The sequence below is a fragment of the Typopeltis vanoorti genome, chromosome 5 (genome assembly GCF_054136105.1).
Source record: "Typopeltis vanoorti isolate ZY-2024b chromosome 5, IOZ_Tvanoo_1.0, whole genome shotgun sequence".
NCBI classification, from domain to species: domain Eukaryota; kingdom Metazoa; phylum Arthropoda; class Arachnida; order Uropygi; family Thelyphonidae; genus Typopeltis; species Typopeltis vanoorti.
The window spans coordinates 135,333,864-135,359,653 of NC_143553.1; the positions used below are offsets into that span (position 1 = coordinate 135,333,864).

General features: G+C 35.3%; 1 protein-coding gene across 2 annotated transcripts in view; it reads left to right on the forward strand.

The window, feature by feature from the left end:
• Nucleotides 1–25,790, forward strand: part of LOC150106840 (fibroblast growth factor receptor-like 1) — an 85,747-nt gene that overhangs the window by 49,407 nt on the left and 10,550 nt on the right. For both annotated transcript variants that reach the window (XM_090392750.1, XM_090392749.1), the window contains exons 3-5: nt 8,098–8,382; nt 10,946–11,029; nt 17,771–18,052. In XM_090392750.1, coding sequence (XP_090248876.1) covers nt 8,098–8,382; nt 10,946–11,029; nt 17,771–18,052 — 651 coding nt within the window. The remainder of the gene's footprint in view (nt 1–8,097; nt 8,383–10,945; nt 11,030–17,770; nt 18,053–25,790) is intronic.

The following is a 25,790-nucleotide window of genomic DNA, read 5'->3' on the forward strand; positions in this document are numbered from 1 at the left end:
GGGGGGAAGAACCAATCCATAGGTTTAAAATATTTTTGCTGATATTTTGCTTTAAACTTAAAAGCAGACGTATTTAAATTGGAATCAAATATTTAAGATACAAACCTGAAACTTTTATACTGTATTTCTTAACTTTGTGAAAGAAAACTAGAGCAGAAATGGTACGAGCAACGCACTCAGAAGATTTGTATTGCACTTCTTTCTCTGATCATCACAACGAAGGATGGAGCAATTGGCAATATGCACAGTAATGTTTTTTTTTTAGTTGATTTTTTTGTTATTATAAGTCGGCGTAGGCAGAAAGAGAAACCAAGACCAAATAATGATTGGCATCCAGGTGGCTTGTCAGATATTTTCTTCATGACTTATCAACGTATTTTATTCTAAGAAAGCAAGCAGTTCAATACCCTCTGGCAGCAATCAAATCTCTGCTGGAGTCCAGTAGAGACTTCCTGGGAATTCTATTATTGTTAATTCTGTTGATTATTTTCTCATCGTTTATTCATTCTCGTCGTCGTCTGAGCAATTCAGGTATAAGCTTTTTATGTCCTGTTCCTGCTCTGCAGATGAAGTTGATCTTTCCACCTTAATCTTGGACGTCCGCGGTCTCTTATTTGAGAGATAGTTTAGAGGTCATGTTATGTAATCTTAATTGGGTTTCTTTAGTCATTTGTTTTCCAAAATTTCTTTTAATTATGCTTTTCGCTATAAAATATAACATCAGAATCAGAGTATTGTGCTTTCGACAGTGTACACACACGCACGCCTAATGCGACTAATTTCGACCTAGTTTGCCAATCTGGACTTAAGAAGCATTTACGCAAACCTGAAAGACCCCTGTTGGAAAAGTACTGGATTTTGGATTTGCAGCAAAATAAACAAGCGTACACCAAACCAAAAATTGTAACCACTAGTATATTCACAGGAAAGCACGGAAGATTTCCTTAGCTATTTTTTTGCAGGACATAATATATATATATATATATATATATATACACATATACATATATGCAGAAAAAAAAAGTTTTTTTCCCCCCCTTTGTCTGGTTAGAAATAACGATGGATGGATCACAGCTGGAAAGCATTCGATAGATTAATGCTAAGATTCGTATTCATATTTGAATTTGCTTTCATATATTTTTATGTTGTTTATACACCTGAAGAAGTCCCTTGTAATTAACTGTTCAACAGCTATGGCACAGCCAAATGACTATAATCCTATTCTTATTCAGTGTCCTGCTACCGGCGGGTGCACAAGATTTGGAATAATTTTTTTTGATTTATTCTTATATTAAACATAAGAATGAAGTTGGTTTACTTTTCTGACCATTGTGTTGTGATGTATCCTTTTTTGCGTCACATATTTTTCAATTCGAAATATCATTTTTGAAATCATTTCCATTTACGAAGTAAAACATGATTAAAAAAAGACCGAATTAAGTAACTAACAGAGGTGTTCAGGTTTCGATATCATGTTTCATGATCGGTTATGTAAATTATGACAAGATAAAAAAAAAAAAACAGCCGCTGAGTTTATCCCGTATTACCATTTTACACTATAATATTTCGCTTGCAATTATTAACATTATACACACTGTTGGAAGCGAGGGCGTTCAATATCTAAAAGCATTGGGCCATGGAAGGCTGTGTTGGCTGACGAGATGAGTGCTGTCATATATTGATTTGGAAGCAGTCCCTGGACACTTGAATTTACAAGTCCGCCTGCATTCCATCGCTCAATCAGAATGGCAAATTGCTATTTGATGAGACATTCTTCTCTAATTTACCCCAGAGAGAATTCGCTAACAAGATGTCAATTGCGGACAACGAGATTTTAGCATCCGTATGACAGCTAATGCTGATGTGGAGTCGTTCTCGTTAGGGCGGGTTACGGTTCAGCCGAGAAACAAGAACAACCTCACTCCGATCTTGAAAGTAGTGAGTCACTGTCGAGAACTCTATTAGACCGCTTCCCCTAATGTCACGTCCAAATAGGATTGTCCGTAGATTTTACGGTGTTGATCGTCTTTAGTGTGCAGCTGATTTCCCACAGTGCACTTTGGCGTGCTGATAGCTGACTCAGCTTGTTGCGGAATGCAAAGACTGTTACTAGAGGAAACCTGCTGGGACAGTTAGAGGAATGCGTTTATGCCCACTGGCTAGAGAAAAAGGTCCAGGAAACGCCGTGATCTTGTGGTGTTGGTGGTGTGAGCCGCTTTGCATTTCATTTTTCTCTGAAAAGCAAATTCGAGAAAGCATCTCACATCTGCAGAACACGATAAGACCTTGCTTAAGGTTTTTATCCTTCACTTTTTTTTTTTTCCCCGAAGCCAAATTAGAAATCTCAGCCATAAAGAAGAATAAACCTCATGCTGTCATTGAAATTTGATGAGTATTTAATACAGCACATTTACATAGCAAATAAAACAATTAGTTCATTTGGTAGAGGGCGTTGATGGTGGTAGTGTCGTTGTGTGTGTGTAGGGCCGACTCTACCGACTGTACAAGTCGTGCATTTGCACGAGAAGTTTTTTTGGGGCGACAAAATTGGCATAAACTATACAAAAAATCAGGAGGAATGTGCGGCAAAATATGCTATTGCAGGGACGGCAAAATTCCTAGGGGCGGACATGTGTATGTAGTTGGAAAATTAAGTAGTGGGGAAGATGGTGAGATGTGTGTGTAGCGAAGTAGAGTAGAATGCATTCCCGCAATAACCCCTTGGAGGTGTGACCTCCAATAATAATAATAATAAGTTTCAGTAAGGAAATACCGTGAGTAGACATATTACTATTATAATAACGGAATTAACTCACGTAAAGTATTCTTTATTCGTAGAATTTTCACCTGAGTATCACAGACATCATGAGTATAGGTACAAGGCTAATTAAACAATAACTGTTATTTAAATATAAAGAGCCAATAGGCTTCATTTCAGCGATATAAACATTATTTAAATTAAGGGAATATTAAATCCTACATTGTTTTAATACCGAATAAGAAACTCAAAGATTGGAATCAGAGAGTTTCATGCCGAATATAGTATAATAAACTATAAAAGTATCGGCGACTACTAGCGTGAGCTAATGCAAGTAGTCCAAGTACTTAGTACAAACTCGGGCAATTCTTATTAAAACACTGTATTCCTATTAAAAAATAAAACATTGTGGGATTTAATATCCCCTTAATTTAAATAACTGTTATATTCACAAAGCGCCACCTAAGTAGCTAAGGTTAAATTTCCTAAATTTATTTAATTATTCAATTATAATAATTTAATTTTTTTATTTTTTATATAAATATATATATATATATATATATATATATATATATATGTGTGTGTGTATACAATTATATGTTAGGAAAGATTTGCTGCTTTATAAAGTACTATCTCCCACAAGGGGGGAAAGACATAGACCATCGAATCTGTTTAGGTTAGGGGAGTGAAGTAATGTTTCACACGTTTCTTTGTATAGCCGTTCCATTAGGAACAGACTTTTGTCTTGTTTCACTTAACTCCATGTCTGGTGGTGATGGCATGTTCTGCAATTCCAGACTGTTCGGGTTCAAGGTACTGGATGTACGACTGGTGTTCTTCTAACCGGACCTGAGCAGATCTTCCTGTTTGTCCGAAATATTATAATCCACATAAGCAGGGAATCTGGTAGACACCTGGATAGCTGAGATGTGGGAGCTTGTCCTGTGGAGAAAAAAAATCTCCACATTTCTAATGTCTCCAAAGGACAAGCTCCCACATGAACACCACTGGATGTACGACTGGTGTTCTTCTAACCGGACCTGGGCAGATCTTCCTGTTTGTCCGAAATATGATAATCCACACGAGCAGGGAACCTGGTAGACACCTGGATAGCTGAGATGTGGGAACTTGTCCTGTGGAGAAAAAAAATCTCCACATTCCTAATGTCTCCAAAGGACAAGCTCCCACATCTCAGCTATCCAGGTGTCTACCAGATTCCCTGCTCATGTGGATTTATCATATTTCGGACAAACAGGAAAATCTGCTCAGGTCCAGTTAGAAGAACACCAGTCGTACATCCAGTACCTTGAACCCGAACAGTCTGGAATTGCAGAACATGCCATCAACACCAGACATGGAGTTAAGTGGAACAAGACAAAAGTCATTCACAAAAGTCGGTTCCTGATGGAACAGCTATACAAAGAAACATGTCAAACATTACTTCACTCCCCTAACCTAAACAGATCCGATGGTCTACGTCTTTCCTCCTTGTGGGAGATAGTACTTTATAAAGCAGCAAATCTTTCCTAACATATAATTGTATACACACATATATATTTATATAAAAAAAATTAAATTATAATTGAATAATTAAATAATTATTTAATAATTAAATACCTAAATAATTAAAAAAATTTAAAAAAATAATAAATAATAATTAAATAAATTTAGGAAATTTAACCTTAGCTACTTAGGTGGCGCTTTGTGAATATAACAGTTATTGTTTAATTAGCCTGTACTGATGATGCCTTTGATGCTCAGGTGAAAATTCTACGAATAAAGAATAATTTACGTGAGTTAATTCCGTTATTATAATAGTTAGTAATAATAATAATTTCTAATTATATGCATAACAAATATTGGAAATGAGTATTTGATTCCAACCTTGGTGTAGAAGTAAACTAATTTTAAATAACACATCATATGTGCAACAATTAGCCAATTCTTGAATGATTTATAATTTTTTGCATCCCTCCAAACCTGAATCAGAATGGTATGTTAATGTTAAGATCTATACCAAGAAAATAATAGCATTTATTCAAAAATATCTGTTATTCATATAAGATATTATAGAGGGTGGTCTGATAAGTTCTGGGCCTCTACCATAGATGGCAATACTATTGGCAAGATTTTTTTTTTCTAAGTTGGTACATCTGTCATAAGCATCCATGTGAAATTTGCAAGTCATTCTATTCAAGTAGTTTGTTTTATACAGCTGTCTGAAGCAAAAGTGTTGTCTGTATCCCTTGAAATGGATAAAATTGAGTATTGTGCGGTTATAAAATTCTTTGTAAAAGAAGGTTTAATAGCAAAAGAAATTCATTCAAAGTTCATAAAAGTTTATGGGCACTCTTCTCCTTCATTTTCCACAATTAAGAAATGGATTGCTGAATTTAAACATGGCCATACCAGCTTTGAAGATGATCTACATGAAGGACGTCCAAAAAGTGTAACAACAGAAATCATTGATCAAGTGCACGATGTAGTATTGAATGACCAGCTAGTCAAAGTGCGTGAAATTGCTGAGACTATAGGCATTTCAAAAGAACGTGTAGGATATATTTTGCACGAAGAATTGCATATGAAATTGTGCAAGATGCTTGCTCACAGCAGATCAAAAACACTCGCATGAAAATCTCTGAACAGTACTTGAAGCATTTTGACAAGAATAAAACTGATTTTGTGCATCGATTTATTACTATGGGTGAGATTTGGATTCACCAGAATCCAAACAGCAGTCAAAACAGTGGACAGAAGCTGGTTGTTTAGTGCCAAAGAAGACAAAGTCGGATCCATCAGCAGAAAAGGTCATGGCATCGGTGTTTTGAGATGCTAAAGGTATTTTGTTTATTAATTATCTTGAAAAGGGTAAAAGAATATCCAAGGAATATTATTCTGATCTTTTAACCAGACTAGATGAAAAAAATCATGAGAAAAGACCTGGTTTGCAGAAGAAAAAAATCATCTGTCATCAGGACAATGCACCTGCCCACAAAGGTGTTTTGGCAATGGGAAAATTATGGGATTGGCGCTCTGAATTGTTGGAACATCCACCCTATTCCCCAGATTTGGCTCCCTCTGACTTCCCGAACTAAAACTCTTCTTGCTGGTCAGCGTTTTTCTTCGAATCAAGAGATGATTGCAGCCATAGAGAGATATTTTGCAGATCATACTGAGAACCACTACAGGGATGGATAATGGTGCTGGAATAAATGTATTAGTTTTAAGGGAGATTATGTTGAAAAATAAAAATAATGTTGAAATTATAAATTCGTTTTTTCATTGTTAGGCCGAGAACCTTTCAGACTACCCTCATATAGTAAGCTTGCAGGCTGATTAGAAATCTTTTTTTTTTTTTTTACTTGCTTCCATAGCGCAATTGGAAGAACAACGGGTATGTTGTTGTGCCCTTCGAATGGAAAATACTTGAGTCCTGATCTCGTCCTGATGTGAGGGATTTTTATATGCCTTTTTGGATGTGTGACATTGCATGCTGATTATTATATTAATGGATGTTTGTTGCAGGTGGTTGATGAAGCTAGAGACTTGAGAGCAATAGCAGACAGTGAGATAAAATTTAGAGGTCACATTGCTGGGGTGGTTAAGGCATCACATTAGATAACTGCGATGTCGAAAAGACCACATCTGCACTCCTATGCTCAAACATAGTCACCTGGATTCCACAGAGATGAAGAAACAGTGGAAAACGTCCAGCATCAGCTAACCAAAATTATATCTGGTTTGTGGAATTTTGTATATAAGATAGATTGAAGTAGTGTGGTCTTGAAAGTTTGAGTGGCTGGAAGAGATGAGATGAGATATGATAGACAGATAGAAGTTAGTAAAAGGTTCTCACATGGGAAATTTTGCAGCTCATAGCAGGTGGGGAGGGAGAGAACTCAGGGATCATCCATGGAAGCTGAGAAAGAGTGTTGAGGAAAAATGCAAGGTTCCTGTTCTCTTCATTGTGTGTGTGGTGAGTGAATGGAATATGCTCCCTATGGACCTTGTCAGTGTGTCATTAGTAAATGTGTCTCCTTAGTGCAATTGGAAGAACAGTGGAACATTGCCCCCTTTGATTGGAATAGACCTGTGTTCGATTCTCGTCGTGACGAGGGAAATCCTGATATGGGCTTTTTCAATTGAAGGTGAGTTAGCCAATCTCATATGGGATTAGCAGGATTTTTTTTCCCTCTGGAAACTTGGGTTTTTCATCCTGCATACAGACAAATCAGACTTCAGAACACACACACACACACACACTCAATTTACAGACAAAAAAAATACTGTGTTGGTGATGATGGGCAGTAGATGGCATTGTTGGTAGTAGTGTCGTAGTAGGAGAATTAAGCAGTAGTGAAGAGGATGAGATGTATTTATTGAAGTAGAGTAGGGTGCCCTTCTGTGATGAGTCTTGGATTCCCTGGAGGTGTCACATAATAATAATATGATAGATAAATATCAAGGAATTACCCCTTTTATGGCCCTCCCTTGATGAGTCCCCGACTCCCTGGAGGTACCTACATATAATAATACTAATAATATAATTTAGTGAATGTTGTGCATTTACATGTTAGAATAATGTATCTAAAATCTGGTTTGATATATATACATATTACTAAAGATAAACTACATGTTTAGTAATCGTGATACGTGTAAGAAATTGGTTTCAAATGACTGTGTATTATATTCATCACTTCCACACTTTTGTAGCGCAACTGGAAGAATGATGGGATATTACACCCTTTGATCAGAAAAGGCCTGCATTCAATTAAATAGCATAGCATAGCTTAGGTTGAGTGGAGTAGTCTCTTGTGATGAGTCTTTGAACTCCTTGGAGGTGTCATGTTCCATAATAATAAAGACCAACTGTTCCAACAAGGTGTTTGTGTAACAACATTACTGGTTCCATAATGGACTGTCCATAATAGAAGAAAGACCATTAGAGGTATTATTTTAGTCATTGATTAGGGAAACTTTTTTCTACACCCTTTATCAGCCAATTCCTGATTTCGTTGAAGCATGCAAGCAGATTTATTCTCTCAGAAAGTCTTTAAAAGTGCAATTTAGAAAAATCTATCATAGACGTTTCACTGCAGACAATAGCATGAGTTACAGTTCAGGATCATGAAATGGCAGTAGTTGTCTTCTATACTTACTCTCTATCTCATAGTCTTTTATCTTCTACCCTGTGAGGTTGGTGATTTCTGATCTTATTTAGCAGTGTTTTTCATTATATGATTTTTCCAGTCAGTATTGTCTATTATTATTCCGTTCTTTTTGTTTTATGTAGATATATAAAGAAAATATGTTTAAAAGAGGATTTTTTTCTTCTACAGGTCCACCTCAACTATTGCCATCATCAGAAAATATCCAGCAAATAGCACAAACAGGAACAACAGTGACTCTTCCTTGTCCAGTTCATGCAGATCCTGATACTTTGTTTTTCGAATGGCACAAAAACAAAGAACCATTATTGACTTTTGGTGGGGAAAGATTTCGGACACTGAACAGTGGTGCACTCAGAATCAAGGAAGCAGTGGCAGATGACAGTGGAGTTTATATGTGTCGAGCAGTGAATGGATTTGGAAGTATTGAAGTTAATGTCACGCTACTTGTTTTGGGTATGTGATCTATCATATTTTATGGTTAATAGCACTAGCAGATGCTGTTCAAGTGCCTGCTTGAGAGCATGCACTTTGGCAGTGATATATACGAGGATGGGGGACTGTAAAGTTCTGATAAACATCTAGAACAAAAATTATATTAAAGCAACTGATATAATATAACCAGTTGGATGGTTATATCAGTTGATGGAAGTTTTTTCACTTGGCTATGCTACCAATTATATATTAGGTTTAATCCTTTATCCATGTGTAAGCAAACAACGTTTGCGCCTGAAGTATTTTCAGGACTGGGGCAACTCATGGAAAAGGTGGAATAAGTTCTGATCACTTGCCTTAGTATCTTCCATAATGCAAAGCACATCTCCTTGCGAACATGTATAATGCTATGCATTAAGGGAAGGGTCACTACCCAGACCGGTTTCGACTTTTATTGAGGTCTCATCAGTGGGAACCAGACCCAGAGGTGGTGATACTAAGATGGAAGTAATACAGAAGTCATATCACTATATACCAGTTGCCAAAAGGTGTCAACACCTTATTATTAAAATTCTCTGGATTAGAGATAGTTGATGGAAGTTTTTTTCACTTGGCTATGCCACCAATTATATAATAAATTTAGTTTAATCCTTTATCTAAGTGTAAATAAACAAAGTTTGCACCTGAAAACATCTTCAGGACTGAGGTAAGGTGGTGCAACACCAGGCAACTCTGAGCAAAGGTGGACCAAGCTCTCATCACTCCTTGTCTCAGTATCTTTTTCGACCTTTATTGAGGTTTTGTCAGTGCGAGGCAGACCCAAACGTGGAGATACTAAGGCAGAAGCAATAGGAGAGGTCATATTTACCTATACGAGTTGCCAACAGGTGTACCACCTTATTATTGGATTACTCTGGATTTAGAGAAAGATGTTGGAAGTTTATTTTGCACTTGGTTAGACTATAATAAATTTAGTTTAATCCTTTATCCAAGTGTAAGCAAACAAAGTTAGCACCTGAAAATATCTTCAGGACTGAGGTAAGGTGATGCAACTCCAAGCAAAGGTGGACCAAGCTCTCATCACTCCTTTTCTCAGTATCTCCAATAATGCAAAGCACATCTCCTTGCAGACATGTATGCTGCTATGCATTAAGGGAAGGGCCTCTATCCCGACCGTTTTTGATCTTTATTGAGGTCTCGTCAGTGGGAGACAGAAGCAACAGGAGAGGTCATATTTACCTATACGAGTTGCCAACAGGGTCTACCTCCCACTGACGAGACCTCAATAGAGGTCGAAACCGGTCTGGGTAGTGGCCCTTCCCTTAATGCATAGCAGCATACATGTCTGCAAGGAGATGTGCTTTGCATTATGGGAGATACTGAGACAAGGAGTGATGAGATCTTGGTCCACCTTTGCTCAGAGTTGCACCACCTTACCTCAGTCCTGAAGATACTTTCAGGCGCAAACTTTGTTTGCTTACACTTGGATAAAGGATTAAACTCAATTTATTATAGTCTAAACAAGTGCAAAATAAACTTCCTACCAATTATATATTTGGTTTAATCCTTTATCCAAGTGTAAGCAAACAAAGTTTGCACCTGAAGTATTTTCAGGACTGGGGAAACTCATGGTAAAGGTGGAATAAGTATCATCACCTCTGGATCTGGCTCCCACTGATGAGACTTCAATAAAGGTCGAAACCAGTCTGGGTAGTGGCCCTTCCCTTAATGCATATCATTATACATGCTTGCAAGGAGATGTGCTTTGCATTATAGGAGATACTAAGGCAAGTGATCAGAACTTAATCCACCTTCAGGCTCAAACATAGTTTGCTTACACTTGGATAAAGGATTAAACCAAATATAATTGGTAGCATAGCTGAGTCAAAAACCTTCCATCAACTATCTCTAATGCAGAGAATTTTAGTAATAAGGTGTTGACACCTTTTGGCAACTGGCATATGGTGATATGACTTCTGCATTACTTCCACCTTAGTGGTTTCCACCGGTTTCGACCTTTATTGAGGTGCTGTTAAAGTAAAGAACACTCTAAAAATTAAGCGGTCCCCCAGATCACTCCCTACAAGTGACCAAAGGACCGTCCAACTCAGTGACAGGCTCACCCCACAACAAAGCAGAGCCATAATCTCAGCGGTGGCCCCACTCAAAGACAGGCAAAAACCTACTCCTGAGCAGAGCCATAATCTCGAAACCGGTCTGGGTAATGACTCTTCCCTTAATGCATAGCATTATACATGTTCGCAAGGAGATGTGCTTTGCATTATGGGAGATACTAAGGCAAGTGATCAGAACTTATTCCACCTTTACCACGAATTGCCCCAGTCCTGAAAATACTTCAGGTGCAAACTTTGTTTGCTTACACTTGGATAAAGGATTAAACCAAATATATAATCGGTTATATCAGTTGCTTATATCAGATGAAACATGGGGGTTTAAAGGGTTTTAAGATATGTTCTTTCTTGTGGTTATATATTTTTATATATATTTCTTTGAAACATTTGCACATTTTATGTGCAAATGTTTTGCATACAAGGCATTTTTCTGATGTTAAAATTTGGTTCAGGTGAACAAGATTATGAAACATGGATGACAGCTGATAATGATGATGCCCCTTCAGCAGAAAATATTGGAAGAGGATCAATTGGTGGTAAGTCATTATTTGTCTTTATAAAAATATGCATTCGATATTCTTTTTTTGCTCCTGCAAAACTTTATTTTAGATCATTTACCAGATCAAATTTAGCAAAGTGTATTTTTATGTTGGTAGATTTCTTATCAGTTGTAGTTAGGTCACTAACTACAACTGATAAGAAAAACTTTAGCACAAAATTGGAATTGTATGATAAAAAATAAAATCAGTTAATTCTGGGTTTAAAGTATGGATAACTTGCAGGATAAAGAATGCATGGTTTGCATTCTCCTGAAGTAAATTAATATTATTGGTCGTATTCAATACATTAATATCTTTATCTTTAGGTGACAGATGATTTTCATCACTCAGTGTGAGACTTCTTGCTCATTGCAGGCTGGAAGCAGCATGATTATAGAAACCAAACATAGATCAGCGTTCCCAGATTATGAAATGCTTAGTCTCTTGGCAGTACTAATATGAATTGGTTTGCAGCCTTGGTGACTGGGATTCACATAGAAAATATATAGTTTATAAACTTTTTCATCAAAAAAGAAAATATTTGATTAATTGCACAGCAAAAATGGACACTACGTTTTATATCAGTAGTTCCCAACCTATTTTCTTATTATGACAATGATGCTCATGTATGAAATACTGCACATCAATCAATCTTTGAACTGGAAGATCTCTAAGGCTGACTAATTTTGCCCTGCCTGAAGAAGGCCTAATAAAGTTACTCCTGTCAGAGATGAACTAAAATCCAATCTTTTTCCCAGACAAAGTAATGTGTGGCAAAAAAACCATCCAGCTACCAAAACATCTATGACTGAGTTTGTCTATGCTATGTATGTCTTCATTCTTTACTAACAGCAGTCTGTGTAATTAACGCAAAGAAAATATCACTGAAAATGTGTTATCTGTTGTTCCTTATTAATATTTTGCTATTATTAACCTTATGTTCTCTTTGCTCTATTATTAGGCTCTTTCTCTTTACTTTAGATTACTACAGGTTATCTAATTTCTAATACCTTGAGAATGTTGAAGAATTTATTTGATGTTGTGACTGCACCACCAAGATTCCCCTTTATAGGTATTAAATATAATTAAGATTACCTGCAGAATCTCTCTAGATCTATCTCAAGTTTTATTGACAGTCGTGGCTACTCTTATATATCTTCTCACAGGTTCGGATTAAGGATCAGTGAATACACATTTTTTTTAACATAACAAACCGTTTTTTTTTAAACTAAGAAGCAATTTTACAATATCCTTAAATGAAATGGCTCTCTCAAAAATCAATTCTAAATCTGAGATTTAAATATCACAACAATTGTACATACATCATGCCGCATTACTATCATAAATAAGGCTATATTCTCATTCCAATACTAATATGTTCATGCAATATATATATCTCAATTAACAAGCTTCTCATATCTAAATTACCCAAATTAATCTTCAGCTTCTCAGTCCGGAACAAACAATCACAATTAAACTTTGTAAGTGTCCTGTGGACGTTCAGTCTATCTTCTAATGCTAAACAAACACATAAAATTGTACTCATAAATCTTTTCTGACACATATCTAAACTGGCTCTTATATCTCATTACTGGTTCCACTGACTGCTTTTCTGTCCTGGGCCTCAACATTCATGCAGGCTTCTTTCCTTTAGTGCTGTTGCAACGTGGAGGACTCCCAGGGCTTGGTGCATATTTAAGTGTCAGCAGAATGGAAAGAGAACAAAATATCCCAATGCATACATTTAAGAGGCTCCAAGACAGTAGACTCTTCTGGCAGTAGGCTGCCAGAAGCAACAAATAATAGGCCAATCATTATCTCAAGAGTGATGGTTGAGATACTGGAGGAGTTGGTAAAAGACAGGGTAGATAGGAATATACTTTTTAAGGGACAGCATGGTTTTGTGGCAGGTCTTGCCTTAGTAATTTGCTTACTTTTTTATACTAAAGTAACCAAGTGAGTTGGATAAAGGAAATAGTTACTCAGTGCCTACTGCTAAACTTTGCAAAGGCATTTGACATGATTCCACATGGAACTCTGTTGCAAAAATTGGAGTGAATGAGGGATGGATATGAAGCTGGCAAGATTAAATTAGATTAGAGGGTAGCTATAGGATATATCAGAGTGGTTTATGGAGGAGTTCAGTCCAGGAGAAAACAATTGGTGATTAGTGATGAATCACAGGGCTAGGTCTTCTGCTGTTTAATTTGTGCAGTGATATAGGATATGATTTGAGGGGAATTGCTGAGTTGTTTGCTGATAATGCAAAACTGGGAAGAGTGACAGGCAATGATGGTGATGATGTAGAGATTCTGCAGAATGGCATAGACAGACTGACAATATGTACAGCAGTAGGCTGCCAGTTTAACATGACCAAGTGTAAGTGATGCACTTTGGGAAGAAGAGATTGCAAGCTATGTACTATACTGTTGAAACTGAGTTACAGGAAATTGATGAGGCCAGGGACTTGCAGTTGATTGCAGATAAGAAGTTGGTGTTTTGAGGACATATTGCAAAAGTAACCAAAGCAGCACATCAGATTATGCGGTTGTTGAAAAACACATCGATAAGCAGGGAATCCACAGTGAGCAATGAAGATTATGGCAGGTCTATGAAATGGTCCCTATGAGAATAGATTGAAAGTCTATGGGTTTCAAACACTAGCTGATAGGCAAAAAAAAAGTGGGGACATGATAGATGCATATAAATTATTAAAGGGTTTTATAGGATTGACACTGAAGATTCTTTCAGTGCATGGCAGATAAGAAAACAAGGGAGAGGGTCACCCCAGAAAGTTGTATAAGAGTATAGTTAGCAAAGGTGTTAGAACGAGATTTTTTGTGCTTGGAGGGTGGTTGAAGGAATTGGCAGAGGCAGTTGTGAGTGTTTCCGTGGTGAATGAGCTTAAGGACAGAAATGATAGATATTGTGTGAATAGTGTCTCCCACAACGAGTATCTCAATGGAGTCTTCAGACTCCATTGAGATACGTATATAATAATAATTTTATTTCCTTTATAATAAAACTTACTTATTAGTTTTCATGGTATTTCCATATTTATTAATCACAGGAAGATTAGACACTTATGCACATTTTGTAGGATGTTGCTGACTTTATCAAGATTATAAAAAGTAAGATGAAATTAACAAACATATGAACGTGTGCACATTACAATCAGGGCCGTATTCATGGGTGTGCAAACTGTGCGGTGGCAATTAATTTTTTTAATTATTATATAAATTAATATTGTAATTATTATATAAAAAAATTATTATATAGAAAAATATATGTATATAATTTTACAACCAACTATTGTTGTTATAGTAAGCGAAATAAGATTGTAGCGCTAGAGCAGTAGTATTTGAAACTACTCTAAGATATATAACAATATCGTACAACATAGTGTTAAATAGGGAAAAGTGCATTTTAAAACAGGTGTTTTTAATAATTCTAAGGAGGTTTTTGATTTTAGTTTATGATTTTATGAACATAAGTATATACACGTACTGTCATGGCAATTTTTTTATGTGACATTACTTGCAAAATATCTTAAAAAAATATATTTTGTAAACTGGTTTTAGGTTATTTGACATCAGAATTTTTCTTCAATAGCAGTTTTCAATCTATATTAGATTTTTTTTTTCTAATATTATCTATTTTAGATATATTTTATTAATCAAGTAAGTAATTTTGTTTTAATTTATTAACTTATTTTATAATTAAATCTATCGTATTTAATTCTAGAGTATGACTAGTTGTGAGAGAGAGAGATTATTATGGAAGAAAATACCCAAGTGGGCATGAAAAACGAAAGCGAAAACAAGAAAACGAAGCAGCTGAGGAATGTCAAAGAAATTCACTGTTTATATTTATGAAGTTGAACTCATATTTGTTTAGATATATCAGTTGATAACGGGAGTTCTGAAATAACTACAAACAGTTCTTTGGCTTCGATATTAATTAATAATGAGAGTTCTGAAATACTCAAAGGAAGCGGAGAACATGATGTGTTTGGTCAAACAATGAGTACTGAAGATCCTAAAACTGGGACACCAGAGGAAGGTGAACTATTTACTATTGATGATCCAGCAACATGGCTCAAAATTTTGAACAACACAACACTAACACAAATTGTACAACGTGGTCCACTGTCTCCACCGACTGAAAATGATTTTCCAAAAGATGACAACAAGAGGTGTTTTTCCACAGCTCACTATGTTAGGACAATTGCAAACAGAGAGAAGCAAAACAGAAGATGGCTTGTATATTCAAACTCTTCCAACTCTATTTTTTGTTTTTGTTGCATGAACGAAATCCAGTGCACATGAAATGCGTGTATTCATGGACACAAATGGAATGTAATTTAAAAAATCACAATACAATTGATCAGGCAAATCAAAATGTCATAAAATTTGAAACAGAATGGTTAAGAAATGTTTTAAAACGAATAGTAGCAGCAATTCTTTATTTATCCGAACATAATTTAGCTTTTAAAGGTAATTTTGAAACTTTGTACACAGTCCATAATGGTAATTTTTTTCGAATCATAGAATTAATTGCAGAAGTTGATCCACTTTTAAAAGATCATTCAATGCGATGTTCGTAAAAAAAAATTATAGGTAAGAAACAAAATTCATATCTATCACCCATCGTGCAAAATGAATTAATTGTTGATATGGGAACCGAAATTCAACAAAATATTGTAAATATGATATGACAGGCAAAGTACTATTCAATAATTCTCAATTGTACTCCTGATGTTAGTCATCAGGACCAAATTTCAGTAGTTTTTAGATTTTTACATATATTTGAAGCAGATATTGAAATTCGTGAACACTTGACGTTTTTAACAACTAATGACACTACTGGTAAAAGGTATCTATGAAAATATAAAATCACTTTTGAATAAATTAAATCTTAAATTGTCAGATTGTAGAGGGCAAGGGTATGATAACGGAGCGAATATGAAAGGAGTATATAAGGGAGTCCGTGCTTAGATTTTAAATGAAAACAAAAAGGCATTTTATACTCCTTGTGCCTGTCATAATTTAAATTTGATTTTAGGGGATGTCTCAAAATCATCAATTATAGCAATAAATTTTTTTTAATGTTATACAAAAAATATATACATTATTTGCTGCCTCAACTTCACATTGGAACATATTAAAGAAATTTGTTAAACAATTAACTCCAAAACCGTTATGTGATACAAGATGGGAATGTAGAAATAGAATCAATTAGAGCTGTACGTTTTCAAATCCCAGAATTTTTAAATGCACTAAAAGAATTATTTAAAACTGCATCAGATAATACTATCAAAGTAGAAGTGGTTTCAATATATGAACAAATAGATTCATTTGAGTTTATACTAAGCCTTGTAATTTGGTATGAGCTTTTGTCAAAGGTTAATTTAGTAAGTCAAGTATTACAAAATGCAAAAATTTCCATAGACGTAGCAACTAAGCATATTAAAGAGTTAGTGCAGTACTTTGAAGAGCAGGGAATATCAGGATTTGATAGCTGTTTTGAGATTGCTAAAGAACTGTCAAATCTATTAGAAATAGAAATTAAATTTAAAGAAAGTCAAGTACGTCGAAGAAAAGTATTTTTTTATTATTAAACACCTGATGAATCACACATAGGTGATAAAGATAATTTTAGGATAAATTTATTTTTTGTAATTTTATACAAATTACATTTTATACATATACTGCTCTACAATCTGTCAAATAAAGATTTAAATTGTATGAAATTCATGAAAAATCATTTGGATTTCTTTATGATATGAAATTAATAAGAAAAATAACAGAAAATGAATTAAAATTTTGCTGCAAACAGCTGTATCAAAAATTAAATACAGATATTGATAAATCTAAATTTTGCAATGAATTAATTATTTTTAGAAATATTTTCCAGAAGATGCACCTATTAATATTTTAAAATTCATAATTGCAAATAATTTGTTGGATATTTATCCAAATATTGCTATGACATTTAAAATATTATTGACCAGTCCAGTTACGGTCGCATTAGCAGAAAGGTCATTTTCCAAATTAAAATTAATAAAAACCTATTTGCAATCTTCTATGTCTCAAGAACGTTTGTCGTCCCTGGCAATAATATCTATAGAGCAGCATGAAATTGCAAAAAAATTTGAATTTTGATGGCATTATAAATGATTTTATTAATAAGCGCATTAGGTTAAATAAAATTTAATATATTAAGATTTCTTTTAAATCTTATAAGTTGTTATACATATATTTCATTCTTTATAGTAAAAATGGATACTTTTTTTCATATTTTTATATTATTATTTATATTATTAAATAAATGATTGTTCTGATGTATTTATATGATAATGTGTACTTACATAATAAAATAATATATCATGTACATACAAACATTTATATTTTTAACAAATTTTTTCCCTTTACTTAAATTGATGCTAAAGAGCATACTTGTTTATTTATGTGCATAAATATTTTTCATATTTGATTTAATTAATTAATTAACAAGATATTCTTCCATTAAAAATTTCCATAAATGTTACTAACTTTCAGGGGCACTGCTTTTCCATTTCGCACAGGGCCCCGCGAAATATAGAAACGGGCCTGATTACAATGTATACACAAGCAATACATTAATTATGAGATTGTTGATAAATTGATACTTATTTCAGAGATGAACCTTTCAGTATTTGTTTTCAAATGATTTTGTTTTGCTTTTTTATCATTTTAGAAAAACCAAGATTACCTCATACATCAAAATATGAACGAAGCATGGTCCAGAGGCCTGTAGGAAGTGCTGTTAAGTTTAAGTGTGTTGCCACAGGAGATCCTCCACCTCAGGTCATATGGCTGAAAAATAATCAGTTATTAGAGGAGCATCTTCAACGGGCTAAGAAAGGACGATGGTCTCTACATCTTCGCAATCTTCAAGTTTCTGATAGTGGAAATTACACATGCATTGTTCATAATGCATTAGGAACTGTAAATGATTCTTTCTCTCTTGAAGTTGTTGGTAAGTTGAATAAAAGGTATTTTATTTTATTTTTTACATAATATGTACAGAGTACTTTTTCCTTTAAGCTTGAACTTGTATCTACAGTATTTAAATACAGGTAGTCTATTCATTTTTTTCTAACTTTTTTTTTTCCAACTAGTCTTTCTGTATTTGGTTTCCAACCATTGTCTGCTTCTGTCTGACAGAGTGTAAAACAAGTTTTTCACTAATTTTTGGTTAACTTTGGATAACTAATATCTGTCAATCAGTATGTTAAGTTTAACATTACATTTTATCCTAATATGCATATTTCTAATCAGGATAACATTTAAAATCAGTTAATGTCAAATATGAAAAAAAAAATGGAATTAAAATACCTCAGAAACAATTAAAAATGTGTCATTAATGTGACATTTTTTTATTTCTAAAAAAAAAATCAAAGCAGTGGTACAAACTGCTACTGAATATATAGATCATTATGAATTTCCAGATATGTATGAGTATGCAGGCTACTATGATAGCACTTCATGATTAAGTTTACATCATTATTAATTTCTTATCAACAATTTTCCTCCAAATTAGTCTATTACTTGTGAGCACATATATAATATTTCGTATGTCTAAGCTGACTGAATCAATCCACCTAGACCTTGGTCCTCCTCTTGGTCTCTTTCCTGCCATCTTGGTATCAAACATCTGTTTTGCTAACCTTTCCTCACCCATTCTATTTAAGTAGCCATACCATCTTAGATTAGCTATGCTTGCACATTCTTGAATGCTAACAATGTCAAGTTCCTTTCTAATATCTTCATTTTTAACATGATTCTACCATTGATGCCATCTGTTCACTCTCCTAATCTTTCTCAGAACTCTCATATCTTAATCTTTAGTCTTTGATTAAGTCCTTTATTTCTGACCCAATTCTCAGATCCATAATTTAAAACTGGTTTGAACATCGTTGTATACTGCTAGTTTGATGTTCTGGCTAATTTCTTTCTTATTCCATATAAATTTATTCAGCTGGCTACCTACCATACCAGCTTTGCTTATTCTGTTGTCTATTTCCATATTTAATTTGCCATCTTCACTAAAATCTGTGCTTAAATAGCTGAATTTTTTATTTGTTCTATGGGTTCTCCATTGAGAATGCTGCTGAAGTTTTCTATGTTCCTGCCTATTTTCATATCTTTAGTCTTTTTATTGTTGAAGCTGACAGGGTTGCTGAAGAGGCAAAGGTAAACTGGGAGGAGACTTCACATTGCCTTTAAGGAATGCAGATAACTAACTCGGGCATCTGACCTAATGTTCAATCTCACCTTCACATGGTGTGCTCCATTAGCAGGTATCTACTGGTTATTGAATAAATGAGAACAGGCTGACAATTTGGGACTTAGCCAACCAAATGGTACTCATTATTAGCTTAAACCACAAATGCATATGATGGTAAAACATGATGAGATACCCTGCTTGGAAAGAAGTCAAGACACCCCCCATGGGCAAGGTGCATTGTGCAGTGTAACAAATCACATTTCTAGCTGGTATAATTTGGAGGAATATGATGCTTCCAAGTCAGTACAACTGTGTCTGAGTGAAGTGGCTATGAGAAGGGAACTGACGGAGTTTGAAAGAGGTGTTGTAATAGGATGTCATGTTGCAGGTCTATCTGTTTGGTAAATTGTTGACAAATTGGGCCATCCCAGGTCAACAATCAGTGATACCATACTGAGATGGAAGCACAGGGCATCAACTACAAGTGCTACCCACAGTAGATGATCCACCACACTCACCAAATGTGACTGTAGGGTGTAACGAAGAGTAATATGTAAAAACTGCCATTCGTCAGCAGACATGTTGAATGCGGAGTTCTGGGCACAAATCATTCAGAACCAAGGCTAACAACATGGGTTTTCATGGTAGGACCACAATATGTAAGTCCCACATTACCCAAACCAATATTCAGCATCATTTTCAGTGGTGCAAAATGCATGTAGTGGAATGTGGAAGCTCAGAAAGCTATGTTATGAAGCGACAAATCACACTATACCCTCTACTGAACAGATGCTGGTGAATGTCTCTTACCAGAGTACGTAACCCCAACTATGAAATTCGGAGGTGGAGGTGTAATGATATGGTCCTGTTTATCCTGGTTTGGCTCACACCTCTGTTTGTAGTGCCACAAACATTGAACTCTGAGAGATATCTGGACATTGCACTGTGTCATAAGGCTGCTGTTGTAGCTCCTTGGTTTGTGAATGTGAACGTCACCACATTTTACTGGTTTCCACAGAGTCCTGATCTCAACCCTATTGAACATCTGTGGGATGAACTGAAGCACTGGGTGAGGTTAAAGAATGTCCACCCCACAACAGTCCAGGGCTTCATTACATGCTTACAGGAAGAATAGTCCAAAATATCCACTGATCGCTATCAAATGCTCCCTAGGATTGCTGCAGTCATTGCAGCCAAAGGGGGTCCTATATCTTATTAAGGTGGGCTCCATGGCTGTTTGTTTCTCACACTATTGGTGTCCGTTGACTTCTTTCCAAGCAGTGTATTATACAAAAACACAATGCATTTAGTTTCAAAGTGCATCAGTAAGTCATGACAGTATTTGGTAGTTGTTCCTTAAGTTTCAGGTAAGATTTATACAAACTGCCAAATGCCACTTTTATATGGAGCAGGCCATGATTTGTTAGTGGCCTTTTGTTTTTGTGTCAAGAATTATCTCCAATTCCAGGGCTGCCTGTGCTACCTAGAGAAACAAAATCTCAAAAGAAAAAGGCCAGTACAAAACTTTTATTATCAACCTCCATGGAGCCATTGCCCATTCAACCAGCAACATGCCTATTATGTTGAACCTTGAAATTATTTACACGTCCTGTATTCACAATGCAATCTGGCAATGTGTTCCACTCACCAACAACTCTCCATGTAAAAAAATCTACTCCTCACATCCTGGTGAATGTCCATACAACTTCCAGGTATGGACTCTCATTATTCCCATCAATTATTTTTATAATTCCATCTGTATTAATCTGGTAAAATCCCTTAACCAACTTGGTCTATCATATCTCCTCTTTTCCTCCTATCCACCAAACTGAGGACAACACTGCAGAGTTCTGATATCACATTCTTCATTCATCTTTGGATCCTCTCTAATGTTTCCACATCACAATGAAAACTAGGCATCCAAATTTGAGCACAATGCATTGGTCTGACCAATGCTTTGTGCTCAAGGAGGCAGTATGGCCATACAGCCTCCTTATTCCCTTCTTATCATAAGAGCAATACAATGTGCAGTCTTTATGTCCTTGGAACTTTAGTCCACTGTCTACCATCACTCCAAGATTCCAAATCTCATCCACTTCTTCAAGCAAAGCTCCACCAATATATTATATAGCCTTATATCTCTACACTCCAAAGTGTGTAGCATCTTGCATTTATTAATATTAACACTACACCCCCTACTCATCTGTCCAAGCTGATAGTCTATTCAAATCTTCCTGTAGAGCAAGCATGTCAAACTCAAAGGCTAACACAGACCAAATAAACAAGGTTTAAGTTTATGTGGGCTGCAAAAAACAAAAACTTCAATTTTCATAAAAACACAAAAAAAAGAACAACGATAAAATTAATGTTTTCTCCCTGACACTTGGCATCTCTTCTCTGCTACTATCTTTCCTACTTCGGGGGAAATCTTGTTAGCAATGATTACTTTCAAAACTGATCCAAGGTGAATGTCAGTAATTCTGGATCTGACTGGAGACTTATTTGCCTTCATAATTGTAAATAACTGCTCACACCGATAAGTACTTCCAAACATGGATATAATTTCATATGCGAATTTTCGAGTATTTTTAAACCCAGCAGGTAAATATTTGTAAAATCCAGGCACACCAACTTCACTGAATTCTGCCTTCAAATCTGAATCGCACTGGATCTCAATTACCTCCATTTGCATTTGATTAGGTACTGATTCAATATTTATTAAAAAAATCGAAGAAAACAAAGAAAACTTGTCTTCCAAAAATTTAAAATCTGCAAACCTTGTTTCAAATTCAGTTCTAAGGCTTACAATTTTTCTGCATATTTTTGATATGATGCAGTTTCACTTAAACTTGATTTGTTCATGTTGCATGTCGGAAAGTACATTAAATCTTCATTTTTCAACTGCTTTTCCCAAAGAACTAGTTTACATTTGAATGCCTTAACTCGGTCACACATGTTCGTAATGATCTGATCTTTTCCTTGCAGTTTTAATTTTAAATCATATAAGTGTTTCGTTATATCAACCATGAAGGATAAATCTTGCAACCACACTGTGTCAAAAAACAGGCTTGTGTCTTGATTTTTAGTTATTAAGAACTGACATATTTCTTCTTTCAAGTCCCAGAATTGTTTAAGAATCTTGGAGCAGGATAGCCAACTTACCTTGGTATAGTAGGACAAACCGGAATATTCACTGTCTAATTCACTTAAGAAAGCAGAGAACTGTTGCTGATTTAAGCCTCGAGATTTTATGAAATTAACGATTTTTTTGATAGATGTCAACACATTTTCCATGTTTATTACTTTCGCGCATAATACTTCTTGATGTATAATGCAATGCGTATGATGAATCTTGGATCTGTCATAAATTCACTTTGTTCTTTTTGCAGCACCACGAAACCCTTGTTTTTTCCGGTCATAGAAGGAGCTCCATCTGTAGCTACAGAAGTTAATTTTGACAGAGGTAGATTGTATTTTTGCAGAAGTTCAAAAACACAATTAAATATATCTTGTCCTGTACTAGTGTTATGCATTGGTACTAGTTCCAATAATGCCTCAAAAATGTTGAAATCCATGTCGCAAGCACGAAGAAACACAGCTAATTGAGCTACGCCCCCAATGTCCGTACTCTTGTCACAGGCAATGGAAAAAAGCTTCAAAACTAGATGATTTTGCTTTGATCTGAACACTTAAATAAATTGTCGGCCAAATCAGTAATTCTTTCTGCAACTGTATTTCGAGACAAAGAGATTGTTTGAAAAGCCTTCATATTTTCAGAACAAATAATTTCTGCAGCTTTAATTAGATATTCCTTAATGAAATCATCTTCAGTAAAAGATTTAGAGTGTTTAGCTATCAACTCCGACAAGACGTAGCTTGCATGCACCGCTGCTTCACTTTCTGGTGATACTTTAGTAAACATGAACTGTTGTTTTTTCAGTCCCGACTTGAGCTCTTGCAACTTTTCTTTCTGTCTCATTAATCCCTCGTAATTATCATATTTTGATTTATGTTGTTCATAGTGAAGATTAATGTTGTATAACTTTGGTACACTGATAACATTATTACATATTAACCCCCCAACCGGCCACAACGTCTATAGACGTTCAGCTAAATCTGGATACGAAGCTCTAACACCAATTGAATAACATGGATAAGAAGTGCAATTTGGTGTCACTATTTCATCCACATTGGCCAGTAGGGAGGTTAAGCAGATTATTTTATTTTTTACTTCACAGCAAAAATACTCCAATTCCCACTTTTCTTGGAAATTTCGATGTTTGTCAGCAATTTTTTGTTTATTACTATCACTTGGCTTCGATAGAGACATGCTGAATATTTTAATAAAAACTGATATTTTTTCTTGAACATCAACTTACCCGACACCAAATAACTGCACAAATTAATAAGCGTAATGTAAATAAACTTATTTTTCTTGTTCACCGAAAGCGAAATATTTCCTGTTACACACACCAAACAAGTCAGTTCAAACAAGACTGACGATTAGACGTGGGCATGACACTGGCACGTGATAGTAGGTATATAATCGGCTAGTGTAGAAATAGTGGTGGAAATGGTTCACCCGCGTGTAAAGGAAATGCATGCAACACAGTTATATGTAATAATCACTTTCATTGGCAAACGTTTGGCTGGGCCGCAAAAATATTCGTCGGGGGGGGGCATGCGGCCTATGAGTTTGACACCCATGCTGTAGAGAATTAATATCAGCAATACTCCTGATAACGCTACCTAACTTTGCTTCATCAGCAAATATCTGAAGATTCTCAGTCAATCCACATGAAATATCATTAATAAATAACTCGATGAATAGGAACATAAAAAATAATTCATTAGCATAAGACAGATTTAATTTACATACTTTGGTACATTGAGCACACTCTCTCTGCTCCAGTGAATTGCTTCTCTTCCAAGAACTACATCATATCAAATCCACCTTCCTTTATAATGGCCTTATCAAATCGTATGTCAACAAGATAATTATAGAATTTTTCCTGTCATCTGCCTCTCATCATGATAATGATATGGAGGTGGTCCATCATATCACCATTCCCTATGTTAAAGGTGTCTTGGAAGGTACAGCAAAACTATGTAGATCTGTTAGCCTTCAAATGTCCTTCTGCCCGGTCAACAAAATCTCTACTTCACTGACTGAATCTAAATATATGGGAAATAGTTCTTTTTCACAAGTTTCAGAATTAATTTAATTTTATATCTCTTGTTATTTTTACTAGAACCTTAATGTAATTAGACCATGAAATTCCACATTATGTGCATGCAGTTCACATGTTTCATTGCTAAATCTACTGGTTTCTGTTCTTGTTGTTTAATTTGAAAGTCATACTGAAGATGTTCTTGATATTAGGGCAAAAATTTTATACCAATAACTATATAAGTTAATAATCAATAACCTTATATTATTTGTTAATCTTAGTTAACAAATAAGTTAAATAGTAAGCCCCAGGAACAGAACCCTGAGGTGTGCACTGGTCGCTTTTTTCTGATACACTGCTCCATCATACACAACTTACTGATATATGTTGTTTATTTTTTAACGGTATATATTAGAACACAGAAACTAAGTAAATAATTAATTTATTAACTTATTGCTGATATTTCGCTGGTGTTATAACCAGCATCTTCAGAGCACAAAAAAACACAGTTTGTCACAATATGCCATTGGAACATTGGAAACATTCTTAGCACATTTAAATTGCCAACAATCCAAAAATCCACTTTACAATGGAACTGGAAGCTAATAACTGCCTGCCCTTCCTGGATACACTTATCACACGTCTTCCAGACAGTTCCTTATCATTTTCAGTTTTTAGAAAACCCACACATACAGGGAAATACTTACACAAACAATCACGCCATCATCCTTCTCAACAATATGGCATTTTAAAAACACTAACCCATAGAGCGAGAGCAATCTGTTCCAATGACAATGCTCTTGCTGCTGAACTGGCTCACTTATGCCACACCTTCTTGGCCAATGGCTATAATCCACATAAGATAAACAAAATACTAAATGCTCCTAAGAAACCCCTCCCACCACAGAGAACTACAACAAAACAGTTACCATCCCATACATTAAAGGCACATCCGATAAGATTTCAAAAATTCTTAATAAACATAAACTATGCACTACATTCAGACCATGTAGCAAATTAGCAACCCTTATCCGCTCACCCAAGGACAGCTTTCCCCTTTTATCACATCCAGGAGTCTACCAAGTACCCTGCTCATGTAATCAAGCCTACTACGGTCAAACAGGAAGAACTGTAAACATCCGCATCAGCGAACACAAAAGATACGTCTGGAATTATCACTATGGCAAGTCGGGCCTAGCAGACCATGCTCTGGATACCCCTGCACACAGGATCAACTGGAAAAACACAAAAGTACTACACAGAAGCTCTTATAAGTTGGAGAGATTGTTCTTAGAGGCGACAGAAGCCCTGAAACA